The sequence below is a fragment of the Pleurodeles waltl genome, chromosome 4_1 (assembly GCF_031143425.1).
Source record: "Pleurodeles waltl isolate 20211129_DDA chromosome 4_1, aPleWal1.hap1.20221129, whole genome shotgun sequence".
NCBI lineage: Eukaryota > Metazoa > Chordata > Amphibia > Caudata > Salamandridae > Pleurodeles > Pleurodeles waltl.
The window spans coordinates 218,881,294-218,895,552 of record NC_090442.1 but is presented as its reverse complement, the minus strand read 5'-3'; the positions used below and the strand labels follow the sequence as shown (position 1 = coordinate 218,895,552).

Below are 14,259 nucleotides of genomic sequence, written 5' to 3'. Positions count from 1 at the left end.
ATTCCAGATGTCTTTAGAAGTAGACTCATCACTATATGCCAGTCAAGAGCTTTTAGTCAACAAGTGCATAACTCATAACTGATGAATCCCTGAGTACCTCTGAAGGTAGATCCTTGAGAGTCCAAGATATTAAGAAGTTGTGACATTGTCTAAACTCAGATTTAATTCATAGAGCAAAATCCTTATCTCGAAAAAAATAGCATTTATGTAGAATTCCCTGCTCCCTGGAAGAGCAAAGATACATCATGTTTATAAATGTCCATCATCACATTGCCTGTTTAGTTTCTTCTTCAGAAGTTTTTTTAAATCTATTCTACTGCTGACATAGGTTAGGACTTAACTCATTTTTCAATTATTATAATGTGTCCTTGTAAACTGGATTGCGTTTGGTTTAAGCTATAGCACAATGCTACTTTTCAGGCTAGTAACATTTGAAATATTTGATTGTCTATGTAGATTCATTGGACCTAGACTATTATTGACTTGTGCTCCTACACAAAATTCTTCTAGTTCTCTCACGTTTTCTTCCCTTATATTCACTCACATGGGAAAAACAGAATCACAGAATTATGAATATTCATTTATGTAGACACTTTTAATTTGCGTAAAACAGGTGCTCCAAGGACACACGATTCTGTATCTGTTGAACATGGTAATCATAACACTATTGACGGAAAAACCCAAAGGTTACAGTGGCGTTATCATTAGGAATCGTAAAACTATGTTACTTTGCGTTAAGAAAAAACGTAGAAAATCAGTGGAAAAAAAAAGTTTAAAGGGGCATTATAGTTAGGTGAAAATGTCAGGTAAAACATTCCGTTGAACTTCACCAACTAGTTATCTCAAGTAACTGTAACTTGTGCCCTAAAGTAACTAAAACTCGCACCCCCGCCATGCATTGTGTTGTCATCAATTATGTCATTTCGAATGTTGCAATGATGTTATCAATGATGTCATAGAACATGTCATGAGTAAGGGTATACAGAAGGAAATTAGAAGTGCATGGTGAGGGCATGAGTTAATTTACATACCTATTACTGGTGAATTTCAGTGGTTTTATTAATTTAAAATGGCCTGTTTTAACTGACATTTTCACCTAACTATAACGTTCCTTTAACATTTGTTTTTCTGAGTGAATTTCTATTTCTAAGGTCTTTTTCAATGTAAAGTAACAAATTATGACATTTCCTAACTATAACATTACTTTAACCTTTATGTTTTCAGTGAATTTCTATGTTTTTAAATAAAGTAATATTTCCTTTGCCATGAACAACCAGGCCTCTTCGCCCAAAACCCCAAGGCACCCCTCCTCTTCCCACCATGCATGGTCTTCGGCCCAACCACCCGCTGCTGTGCACGGCTGACTGTGTCATGTAACAGTATAAAGGGTGTCATTCTCTGTAAGGTATACCTACTGACTTTGTCAATAAAGATTGCCATTTTAAGTAAGGTAGACCTCCTGGTTTTGTCAAAGGTGCAGGATACCAAAATATGAAAAGCCGTGGTCCAATTGGCTTATCAAGAGATCAGCACGTCAGCGTAAATAAAGAAGATCTATTGACTTTGTCAAAAGTCACCAATAACTATAATCAAATGTATATTTTATCGATTCATACATTACAGCGTTTAATAATGGTGACAAGGAACTTGTCTAGCCTAAGCACTTTCATTTTTTAGCAAAGCTTCAGATTATTGGTGGTTCATAGGTGAAACTCAGTGCAATTGCTTGTGATTAAATGGTATTCCATCAAAGTATTGAGTTTTATATATCCTATTATAATAATTTGGTAAGAATATCGAGTGACATTATTGTGCAGATATGTATAGATAGAGAAACAAAGGTTTAAAATAATTAACTCTACATGTAGGTAGTTTGATGATATACATATTCAAGTTACATAGATGCTGTCAAAATTTGCAGGATATTCATGAATCAATTGGACAAAAGGATAACAAAGAAAAACAAAGGAGACTTCTCAAGCAGTGTGCAGAAGACATACTCACAAGATTTTTTGGTGATAGCACAAATATGTCAAACGTTCATGGAAAGGTACTGAATAGGTAACAGATAAGTTAGCAGATATGCATCAGGTTAGCGTTCACAAAAGTGAGGGTGGCAGTGATAATGCTACTCACCAACCAGGTTACTGATGATGAACGCTATGAAAGAAGGGAGACTGGGAGAAATTATACGGTCCAGTGTACATTCTCCCAAAGTAATACTAATAAGCAAACCAAGATACACTGTTCAATGGTTGCCCATGATGGACAAATGTTTAAGGAACTGGAATAGATGTAATAAAATTAAACATAGATGTCAAAAGGAAAGTCTTTACTATACCCTGACACCTACATCAAGAGTAGAAACAAAGGAAGCAGAATAACCAATTATAATGATCTGATTTCCCTAAGTGCTAAGTGTGTGGGTCATACCCCAACTGCAGGTATATGATGTGTGAGAACTATGTGCGAGAATTACATACACTACAGAAATGCTAGTTTCTGTCTAGTTTCTAAGGATCCATTGGTGATTCATCAGGACCTACATATATAATAACCTAGTCCTCACTAAGAGAGTAAGAGTACTCCTTGAAAACTATAATAAAACCTATCACATCCTAATAGGATGCAACTCGTTTTAATGTGTCGACCCTCCTAGATTCAGGCACAGACCCCTTGGGGATGTCATGGATGTTCACTGCACCTAAAATTATGTAATTTTGCTTTTGGAAGCAGTGGTTTATTTGACCTACCGAATCTCCGTGAACTCTGCCAGTGACCAATGATGACCTCTCATTGTCCATCATCGACTTTAATGCCTGGATTACCTCCTGTGCAGACTACTGGGCCCTGCTGAAGACCATCACCACTCCAAGGGCCAGACCACAATCAAGCTGGTACACTGAAGAACTGAAACTCACCAAACACCATTGTAAGCAACTTGAACGCCGATAGAGACACACCCATGATGAAAATGACAAAAGCACCTACTAATCAGCCCTCTAGTTTTATCATCCACAAATGAGATCCACCAAACATCCAGCACTGACTAAAAAATTGAGAACATTTGTGATGATGCCAAAGCAGTGTTTGCCACAATGAAGAACTTCACCTTCTCCACCACCAGCTCCATGACCATCACCCCATGACAGAACCTCTGCACCCAATGCTCCAACTACTTCAGAAGCAAATTCAACAACATCTAGAACAATGTTCACCCCACCTGGACCCATCCAACCTCGCCACCTTCCAATGTGACAAGGGGAGCACCTTGGGAATGGTAGTGACCTGCTGGCCCACAATAACCACAAAGGAAATCACATTAACCATGTGTCTGGAGCCCCATCAGATCCATGCCCATGCTGCATCTTCATCAAAGGACTTGAACCTATCTGTGCTGCACTCACCCTGATACTTAACTCCCTTGCCAAGCCACCTTCTTGGGTGCCTGAAACCAAGCTACCATACCACCCCTTCTGAAGAAACTGTCAGCAGACCCAAAGACTCTGGCAGACTACCAACCAAACTCATTGCTTCCCTACACAACTAAAGTCCTGGAAAAACCAGTCAAAAAATGACTGGCCAACCACCTCTACAACAACCACCTTCTCGTCCCCTCTTAGTCCCTATTTCAGGCCTAACCACAGCACCAAGATTGCCCTCATTGCTGCATCAATGGCATCTGCTGGTTGATGGACAGAGGAGACACCTCAGCACTCACTCTTCTTGACCTCTCAGTGGTGTTTGAGACCCTCTCCCACCCCATCCCTGTCAACACCTCCAAGGAGCCGGCATGCACAGACCTGTATTCCAGTGGCTCAGCTTCTTCCTCACTGGTCTCACTGGTCTCACCCATTCAGTCGATCTACAACATACACCTCTACTGTGTGCCACATGATCTGCTGAATCCCCCAAGGACCTTCACTCTGCCCCCACGCTGTTCAACATCCCTCATGGCACTATTTGCCAACATCATTGGAAACTACTGAATCAGCATCATCTGATATGGCAGCGAAAATCAGCTCATTCGCTCCCTCAATGACTACACCTCCAACACCCAGACTACGTTCACTACCCTCATGTTCACAGTCACCAGCTGGATGAAGAACAGCTGTCTATAGCCTAACTCAGATAAAAATGAGGTGGTGTTCTTCAGAAAAGACACCTTGCTGTGGACCTCAGCCTGATGGTCTGCCAAACTCAGACCAGTACCCATTCCAACCAATCAAGCTAGGAACTGAGGGGTAGGGGTGGACAACCAGCTCAAGATGACCAGCCAAACCAACATAGTTGCCTCAAAAGATTCTCAAAACAATCTTCAAATGGCTCCCACAGAGCACACACAGAACCGTCATGTATGCTCTTATCACCAGCAAATTGTACTACAGCAGCACACTGACGACTTCACAGCTCAACTCAACAAAAGACTCCGGCTGCCAAACTCAGGTGCTAATCCCCAACCCTCACGCACATCTCAAAACCTCCACTGGCTCCCCATCCACATCCACATACACGTACTCTTCAAGATCTTATCTTCATAAGCATATATAAAGCCTTACACAATCCACGCCCCACACCTTAACAGTCCTATGAGAGATGTCACAATAGATCTGAAAACGCCTTCAGACATCATCAAACTACAAACATTCTACAATTCAACATAGAACTGTGTTACTCTTTATCTTTGAATGAAATAGAGATTTGTACAGGAGATATTATCCTATTTGATGATTTGTGAGGACATTGTTTTAAATTAGGTTTTTTTTATGTTTTGAAAACTTTATGAAAAAGGCTCTTTATTTCGTAGATAGGGTTTTTCTTTTTTGAGGAGTCTGTTTTTAAGTGAAGGTGGGGTATCTATGGCTTAAACTGGCTTAAATCAAATTGAAAATAATGTGAACTTAAAATTTGAACATAAATCAGCGCTGCCTTGAATGACCTAGAAGTGGCTCATAACGCAGCAAAATAGTATAGGCACTGTTGCACAGTCTATATTCTCTGCACCACTATCCAGTCATGCATAGCATGTATAATTTTGTCACTCTAAACTTCAATGGAGTCCTTCTGACCTACTGTGTAAACTCCTGCACCAACAAGAAGGTGTAGCTGGTGACTAATAAGGCCTGTCCTGGTCTATGTGTATAAATTAAGATTAGTACATGTATACTTACATAAATATACTTTCCATAATACTATAGTAATTGTTAGTCTGAGCACAATATTTTTGCCAGACAATATTTTTGTACTCAACATTTTGGAATAAAGCTACTTGAATCTAATATGGAATATAAACACATTCTAGTCAAGATTTTTCAGCATCTACTTAACTCTATATTGTCAAAAGATATGTAAAAGAATATCTTGTGTGGCCTTTAGATGAGCTATATCTGTTCCACCAGGCCTTCTCATCTTACTGCTCCTTTCGCATTACTTAATGTGCTACATTGTTACATGTAGTTTTTAGCTAACAGTGTTCTGTTGTGGCCTGGTAGCTCCATGGCTGCACTTTCTTCTGGATTTTTTTCTAACATCTCCTTGAAATGCATTGTTGTTATTTACTGTTTTATCCTCTCAGGATAAGATGAGCATTAAGAGTATTTGAACAAATTAAATCTTAAAATAGATATGATGTATTGTTGGCTGTCTGGTAGGGGTGGGGCAGAACATTGGATTACCATTCTCCAATGATGGAGGAAAGTTATTAATCCCAACTGTAATATCTAAACACTGTTGAGACTTGCTATGGAAATGACACTTTTTATACTAAAGTTGGAATCATTAATATTGTAAAACATAGGGTTTTATACTATTGCATGCTCATAAGGTTCAGTGCACCGTTCGTAAGGCCTTCTAGGGCAAAAGGTTGCAGAAATTAACTCCTCACTGTAGCCCCACCTGAAGCCATCAGTCATTGCCCTCCCACTTCTTACATCAATGATTATTCAGGCCTTTAAAACACAGTAACAGATCCCAAAGAATCCAGGGAAATAGACTGAGAGATGCTTTCGACCAATCACCTGAGATTCAGGAACTCCCTGAAGACTGGACTATTCCTACTTACTATTCCTACTTACTTTCTTATGGAATTCCTCACAGCCTAAGGATTGCAATTGAAGAAAAGTAGATAAGAGCTCCGCCCATTGGATTGAACATCAACCTCCCTTATTTTGTGTTCTCTTCATATAACTGTATACGGTTACCTCTTGTGTGATTTGAAGTAACTAAAATGTAACATGTAGCCCAATACAAAGATCACAATAAATATATACAGTTTGCTTCACTGATAAGTTGAAGTTATGTTCACTTGAACTCAGCATAATTTTCCTTGAACCCATCTTTTTGTGCATTTTTATTGCTTTCATTTTTTGTTTCAATAAGTGTTGCATTTTGTTGGATAATGCAAATTAGTTTTTCACATTCTTATGTCACATAAAAGAGAAAATATTAATATTTTCCAAGAAATAGTGATTGTTTGCAACCTTGTGGTCTGTAACATTAACAGCCAGTGGGAGCATTGAAAGGTATGCCTTGTCTGAGTTTAATAGAATGCATGCAGAAGACACTGCAATTGGTTTACGATCTACTATTCAAGTATAGTAAATTCTGAAGTTTATGCTGAGCAGAGGTACTGTGAATCTCCAGACCTTAAAGTAACAATACACATATGTAATCTGTGCCCTGTTTAATCCTTTAATTCAGTATAGCAACTTGCGCGGTTAGCAAATTCCTTACGGCTATATGGTATATACGCACTCGTTTTTTTTAAATCTATCCTATTAGTGACTGTTGTTCTTAAATTCTTTTATACTGATTTATTTATTATGTATGTACACTTTGGATTGTTGTGATTTTATGCTTTGATGGTTATTTATGACTGAATAAAGCTTGTGCAATACAATACAGTATAGTACCTGAATATCATTATTAGAATATCTCACATAAATATTGTGCCCTAAATATAGTTAACAAAAATATCGCCCATTCAAGTTAATTACAAAAAAACCTACACTGAATAGGAAATATATTATTGTTATTTTGAGGGCAAAATATTTTTGGTAGATTATATTTCTGTGTGCGGTATACAATCTTTGCTGTGTTTCTAATAGGGAGTCCTAGGTGTTGGCAGTAGTGCCACCGATGGAAGGGGTGGTCATCTGTGCTTCATTCAGTTTTGTTTTTCAGACTCTTTGGCGGTGCTATGCTGCGGACAAATCGTATAACTCTACAGCAACCTGGAAGATCTACATTATGTCTCCAGATCACACTACCAAAAATCCCCCAGCTCCATCAAGTCCCAGTCTGAGAAAACAGGTAAATCATTTGATCCCTATTTCCAATAAACAGTGCTCAGATATAGACCATGGGGAGAAGAAAATGTAGGTAGTTGGTGCAGCCACAACCATGCTGTGGTTGTCATGCCAAACACCCATACAACAATAGCTCCTAGGGATTCCATGTTTTTTCTACTTATTGTAAAGCTGCACCCAGTATTATTATACACGCCCAGTCCGTGCAGCAGATGATTAAATAAAAAAGAGAGTAAGACGTGCAAATGTTGTCAAAAGGACGTATATTATAATCCCATGAACTTCATTGAAAGTTGGGTATCATGGAATTTGACAAAAGTGCTCCCTGACAAATGATGAAAATGATCAAAGTTACCCCCTCCCTACCCCAGGGGGCTGGTCAGAAAAATTTGCAAGGGCTGCTTTCATTTCCAGGTCTGGCTGTGTTGCCCAGCAATCAAAACAGAAATGAACTCAGCAGGTAAAAGTGCCCTCCATATTAACAGTATTGGAATGTGATTTGCAACAATCAAATCAATCAATCATTGATTTCTAGAGTGCGGCTAAAGACCCGTAGGATCTCATGGCTCTGTTTGAAGGCGGGCTGCTCAATCAAAGAGCCAGGTCTTGAGGTCTTTCCTGAACTGCTTCAGTGATGCGCTCTGCCTGAGTTTGAGAGGTAGCGTGTTCCATGTCCGGGCTGCGAAGTAGGAGAAGGATCTTCCTCCTGCTGTGCTTTTCTGGATCTTGGGTACGGCTGCGAGGGCTAGCTGAGAAGAATGAAGATTTCTGTTGAGTACGTAGAAGGCAAGGCGGTGGTTGAGGTATGTCGGCAACCCATTAACCAACCTCCACTCCCCTTAAAAGAACTTTGAAAATACAAGCATTAATAATAAGAATAATATGAACTGAAGTTATATGACATATGTCAGAGTTGGGAAAGACGTCTTCACAAACATGCAAACAAGCATTGTCAGAGCACATTGTTTGCTTTCTGCTTTCCTTGGCTGTTCTGTACTGCTTTGTGAAATATAATGGGCTCTATTCACAGAGGTATTACCGGCCATAAATGTATGTTTATGGCTGGAAATGCCTCATTCATGCCTGCCAGGAATTCTCAAAGAATTTGTGGCTGGGGGGTAACACTGGATCCCACAGTCCCAGTGGTGGGGGGAGGGGCAGGCCTGGGGGACCGTTATCCACCCATGCGATGCCAGTACGATCCGGAAAAATAAATAAATGCAACTGCTGCTGACTGCCAAACCCACCTACTCCTTGAGATGTGCTTGGCAGTTTGCTGAAGAGAGTTGCAACCTTTATTGATTTCCTTTTGCAAAAGAGAATATCCCAGGGTAAAGGCACCTTCGTGACTCTGTCACTTCACGCACGAGGAGAGTGACAACAGAGAGAAACAGAGGAAGGAACCACCAGGGAAAGAGGAATGGAGAGGAGGGCTCTATGAAGAGTCCAGAAAGAGTGAGACAGACAAATGTATTTTGTAAGCTTACGCCGCCTTTGCGTCAAAATATGACGCCAATGTGGCGCAAATAAAGTATAAATCAGGGCCTAAGTGCGCAAGAGATGGCTGAGGGAGAGAGAGCAAGGTAAGGTTATGAAGAAATAGGGGACCAAACTAGTTGAATGGGAGCACAGGAGAGAGAATGGAGAGACACCAGAGAAGGAGGAGAGACAAAGAGACAGAGACACGCGGGCTACAAGAAACATCGCTGAATGCCAGGCAAGTAACAGAAAGACAGAGGAAGAGAAAGCGAGAGAACAAGAGAAGGTATAAAGAGACAGGTGGGAAGAAGAGCAGACAAAGAAGCAGTGAAAGAGGAGAAATGGAAATGCAGCACGTAGGCCCTCATTATGAGTGTCCTAGAGGCACATTCAGTATTTATTCCACTCATTAAATTCCCAGAACCCTGCGTTTGGAATTCAAAAAAGTGCAATAAATAGCACCTAAATGGGACCTATTCTGGGTTTTCTTCCGTGATGGGGAATAACGAATACCAAAATCTCCCTGCCCCGATAATTACTGGTTGTTTTTCACCTATTAGAGCAGCCTCTGCGAAGCTTTGCAAAGGTAGACTACTGGGGGCACGAGTGGTTGGGGTATGGTGGGGGGCCCTCATCGTACTTTGCAAGGGGGACCCCAAGGTTTCGTTACACCACTGATTCCTGGTAGGTGTGAATGTATTTTTCTGCTATGGACTTTTCTGCCACGAGTGCCTAGAAATCTGCAATGATATATCCCACCCAAATGTTGGCAACTGGGTGTTAATAAACGTGGTTTGTTATTCAAACAATCATTAGTGGCCATTCACAAACTAAAATCTGACCCTTTTTCACCCTGGAAATGGTCGGAAATGTATGCCAATGAATCCCTGGAGTAACTTCCCTTCAAGAATGCAAAGGGGAATGGATCATCTCTGTATTTGGGAGGGATGTCGATGATGGGCTTTCTCTTCCTGTGAGTTTTCCTCGTGAGAAAAAAATGTGCATTAATTTGCACCGCAAACTGTACTTCCCTGTGCTGAAATGTGTGCTATGCAGACTTCCACACAGGCGAAGTGGATGTCAGCAAGAGATGCCACTTGACGTTCAAATTAGTATTCCAGAAAATATACACATGGTGCAGTTTTCCAGTTGTACCTCTTGGAATGTTTGTGAATTGATAAAAAAACACATAAAAGTACATTCAGGATGATATGTCAATATACCCTGTACATCAATGTTTATTCTTGTGAATTAGACCCAATGTATTTGACCTTCTAGAAGGACTCTCTTCAGTTGCATTAAATTAAATAACAGCGATAAAAAGAAAATAAATTGAATGCAGTCAGGGTTTCAACCCAATTTATTTTATAAATAATAATAATATTAATAATTTATCATAGAATATAATGCCTAAAAAGGTTACAGGGTTGCTTAACAGAGTAAGGAGTGCAACAGACCGATACAAAAAAAGTGCAAAGTGGTAATCTTTATTGAAGCATATCAGATATGAGCTACTATGTATGTGTTCTCACTCTTTGGATGATCATAGTTTTGATGCCCTTTTGTAACAACGTACATTTCGGGCATGGGCAGTGATGAAATCACTTGGAATAAAGTAAATACTATATTGTGGTAAATCATGCCCTGTAACCTCACCCGTCCAGGAAAAGGTTTGCTAAAAGTGCCCACAGGCACCAATTCAGTTCCTCCCTTTAGTGTCAATCTCTGGTCTAAGAGGACTTTCGAGTTCCTATAATTCCCTAGTTTTCTGAAAAAGTGTTATCTTTTCTGTCTGGTGGAGTTAATAAAAATCTATGTTGAATTCATCAGGAAATTCCTAGACGGGTGGACAACTTCTTCTGGACCAACAGCATGAAACAAGAGAGCAGCATCGCTGGCTCGTTGACCACATGTGATCCCCAAGTCCATTGGATACCTTGTGGAGTGACAGTGGGATGGATGTTGTGAGGTAGTTTTCCTATCTTCTCTCCAGACCTATACTGTCAGGTGCTGTGAACTCTAGGGGGCACCAGAGAACACTGCGAGGGATGGGGCTCCTTAAACAGTGTCTGGTGGCCGGATATTAATATTTGTTTAACATCCTACAGGATTCTGCATAAATAACACCAGCCCTGTGAGAGGAAGATAACCCTGGGACGCAGGCGGTTCTGTGATCCCAGTGAAAAGAAGTGCTTGTGACGAGCACTGGATGAAGCTATGGCTTGCAGAATAGCCGGGGGCTATCCAGCGCGTTGGCCTGGACTCGGGCCCGTGAGTGCCAGTGTGGACAGCCAGGTTGCCCCGACTCCTGAATTTGGACCCGGGTAATCATGGTTGAGGGACCTAAGGGCCGTGGTGCCCAATCTGCATAGATCATTGGGTGAATTGAAGGTCCACTGTGCTGTGCAGTCATGAAGAGGTGTGGCCTGCTGAACTCCTGTCTGTTCTACAGCATAAGCAGTAGCCAGAGGCAGAAAAGTAAAATTTAAAACGCTACATCTCACACCTGTGGTCAGAGCTGGCCTTTGCTAAGATAGCTCCCTGGACGTGGGCGGAGAGAAATTTGGTGCCCTTGCTGATTGTAGTGAGTTAAATGAGGCAGCAGGGGGTCCCTTGTGGGTTCACTGGTCAGTACCTGGATGAGCAGCAACTGGCCTCTGAACACAAACCTTCCTGTATCTCTCACAGATCACCTAACCCACCAATAGCTTAGCTGCCTCAGATGATGGTTTTGTTGATGTGTGTTAGCAGAGAAAAGATGGTGAAGGGAGGGCAAGGAAGGGGGCAAAGAGGTGTTAAAAACATTGTCTGCACAGTGTCATAACAAAACTTGAGGGAGCCACCTTGCAAAGTACATGGAGGGGTCCCTCTCCAAATTCACTCGATAGCTCTCAGGCCAGGGTGCTGTGCTGAGGGGGACCCTGGAGCTCGGGGGCCTCCCTGTACCACAGGGGCTGTGGGGGCCTTTGTTGTACCACTGCACCGCAGTATGATAATGAGGGATTAAAACCACTTTAAACTTGCAAATCAGACAGAAACGAACAGGCAGGGACAAGGCTGGAGCAAGATGAGAAGGGTGCTGCTGCTGGCATAACCTTAATGCACACAGCTCCAAGCACCCCTCAGAATATTGGCGGCCTGGGCCCAGCTCGCCCATGCTAAAGGCCGACCCTGCCTGTGGTATGCCCATGCTGGCAGCCTCTGTCCCACTGAAATAAAGTGGCCTCCTGTGGCATAAAATAGCATTAACTGGTGAGAGCACTTTACAAGCACTTCTGTGTGATTGCTAACAAAGCACCCTCCTGCCTGCCCGATGACCTGGATCACAGCGATCAAATGGGGTAAATAAAAACATCTAGACTGGCAGCACGCAGTGCCGAGGCATACCACTGCACAGTGTCGGACTTGCATATGGGGCAGTCAGGCAGTGCCCAATGGGCTGGTTTCAAGATGACTGTGTGGGACAGTTTTTTAGCAATTTGTGGGACTGTTTTACTGTCGATTGGGCCAATTGTCTTTCTTCTGATTTCACTGATATTGCCACAAACATTATCTGCAGCAGAGAAAAACGCATGCAGTCTAACATAACTTGCAAAATACACATACAGTGTGCCTTCTCAAGTTCAAAACGGGGATGGTTTGCAAATATGGGTAACGTTTTAAACTATCTGGTTCTCTATGAGGGCCATTTTTATTTTGGTGCTGGGCATATTTTTTGTCCAAGTCAGACCCACCAGTGCATTTCCAGTGAGCGGGGTACAGTCCATGGCTGAGCACTAGGTTCCAGGCAAAAGTAGTGCAGTAATGAGAAACACGCTGACAGACATCAAATTAGCTCCAGGCATCCCAGGAACATCTGACACTAAGCAGGCCAACTTAAAATCTGAAGCGTGGGTGATCAGATACAGGGTACAGCAGCATCACTGGCCTAAATTTTATCACATGGAATGTTAGAAAGCTAAACAACTCCCAGAAATTTCGTAAAATCATGGCATATATCAACAGAAACAATGCTTAAGTGGCAGTTTTACCAGAAAAACACCTTGATCATGGTCGTCCGTGTAACATAACACAAAACTGGGCTACACACCACTTATTTGCACTGTACTCCCACACTCTAGAGGTGTGGTCTTCGTGATTAAGAAACCCCCCCAACTATAGACACCTCCAAACAGTAAAGGACACTGAAGATAGCTACAATATTGTCCCAGACATATTGGGGCAACACATTTCAAGTGCTGCATTGGTTAACTCATATGGACCAATTATATTGAGCCAAAAATCTTCTATCCAATTATGTAATGGTGTGTTTCTCTTAGTCTTCAGGCAATTATATGGGGTAGAGACCATAACTTCACACTCCATGCACGGCTTGACAGCACTGGAGGAGGTACCAGGGGGCAGATTAGGGCTAGAGAAACATTGCTGAACATCACACAGCAGCACACGCTTCTGGACATATCATGCACCAGATATCCCTCTGCCCAGAAGTACATCTTGTACTATGTCGCACATGGCTTTCCATCCAGAATAGGTTCTGGATTGGCACTGGGGATGTGATAGACTGGACCAAATCCATCTAGCACCTATCTAGAACATGATCAGACCATTCCCCAGTAATTCTCACTCTCTGAATTCAAAGTAACTGGCGTACAAACAGACCCTGGATACAGCCCAAAGCCTTACTTGACAGAGAGGAAATCAGAGTAGCAATTCTGTCCAATTTTGAATCATACCAAGGTTTGATCTCCACATTTGCGGCCCTATGGGAAATATTTAAATGCGTTATCAGGGGTGAATGTGTGGCTTATGGGCAAAGGGATCCTTAAATGTATTTATGACAGACTAACTAAGCTTGAAAGAGAAGTAGATGTTCTTAAATGAACATGGAGTGCGACACTAGACTCAAAAGCACTGCTGGAGTTCCACTCTAAGATGAGGGAATTTAGAAGTACTGAGAGCTCCTCGTGTAGGAAGTCCTCAGTCAATAAATGACTCCAAAGGAAACATCACAAGTATTTCTCCTTTGTTGGTAGAACTCTTGTTCTTTAATAAAAGCAATGAGGCACCACTTTTTTCCCTGGATAGAAAAAAACTAAATTAAATATTCCCTGGGAAGGACTCTCCAGTGTAGGCCATGCTCAAGTAGGGTCCCAAGAGCTGGACAAGTGGACACTGGGCCCACTCTGAGCAGCTGGTGGGGGATGCCTTTGGATGGCATAGTTGTTTTAGCATTCTGGATAATGGAGTGACATAGAGCCTTCTTGCAACATGACACTGTGTAGAAGACCTGTAATTGTTTAAAGGATAGAAGTATTTGGCTAGCTGGTGCATCAGTTTATTTCCTAATTATTTATCTGGATTGGGTGCTACTATCCTGAGTCCTAGCAGCTGGCCAGTCACCAACCTTCAGGTACCATAGGCATCATATCCCAGAGCCAATACCCTGGACAAGTGAGAAGAAGGCCTTCAC

The 14,259-nt window shown here is 41.7% G+C and overlaps 1 protein-coding gene across 1 annotated transcript in view; it reads left to right on the top strand.

The window, feature by feature from the left end:
* LOC138287148 (potassium voltage-gated channel subfamily KQT member 1-like) overlaps positions 1 to 14,259 on the top strand; it is a 750,297-nt gene that overhangs the window by 561,571 nt on the left and 174,467 nt on the right. The window contains exon 9 of the mRNA XM_069227507.1: positions 7,183 to 7,311. Within this exon, the coding sequence (XP_069083608.1) occupies positions 7,183 to 7,311 (129 nt within the window). The remainder of the gene's footprint in view (positions 1 to 7,182; positions 7,312 to 14,259) is intronic.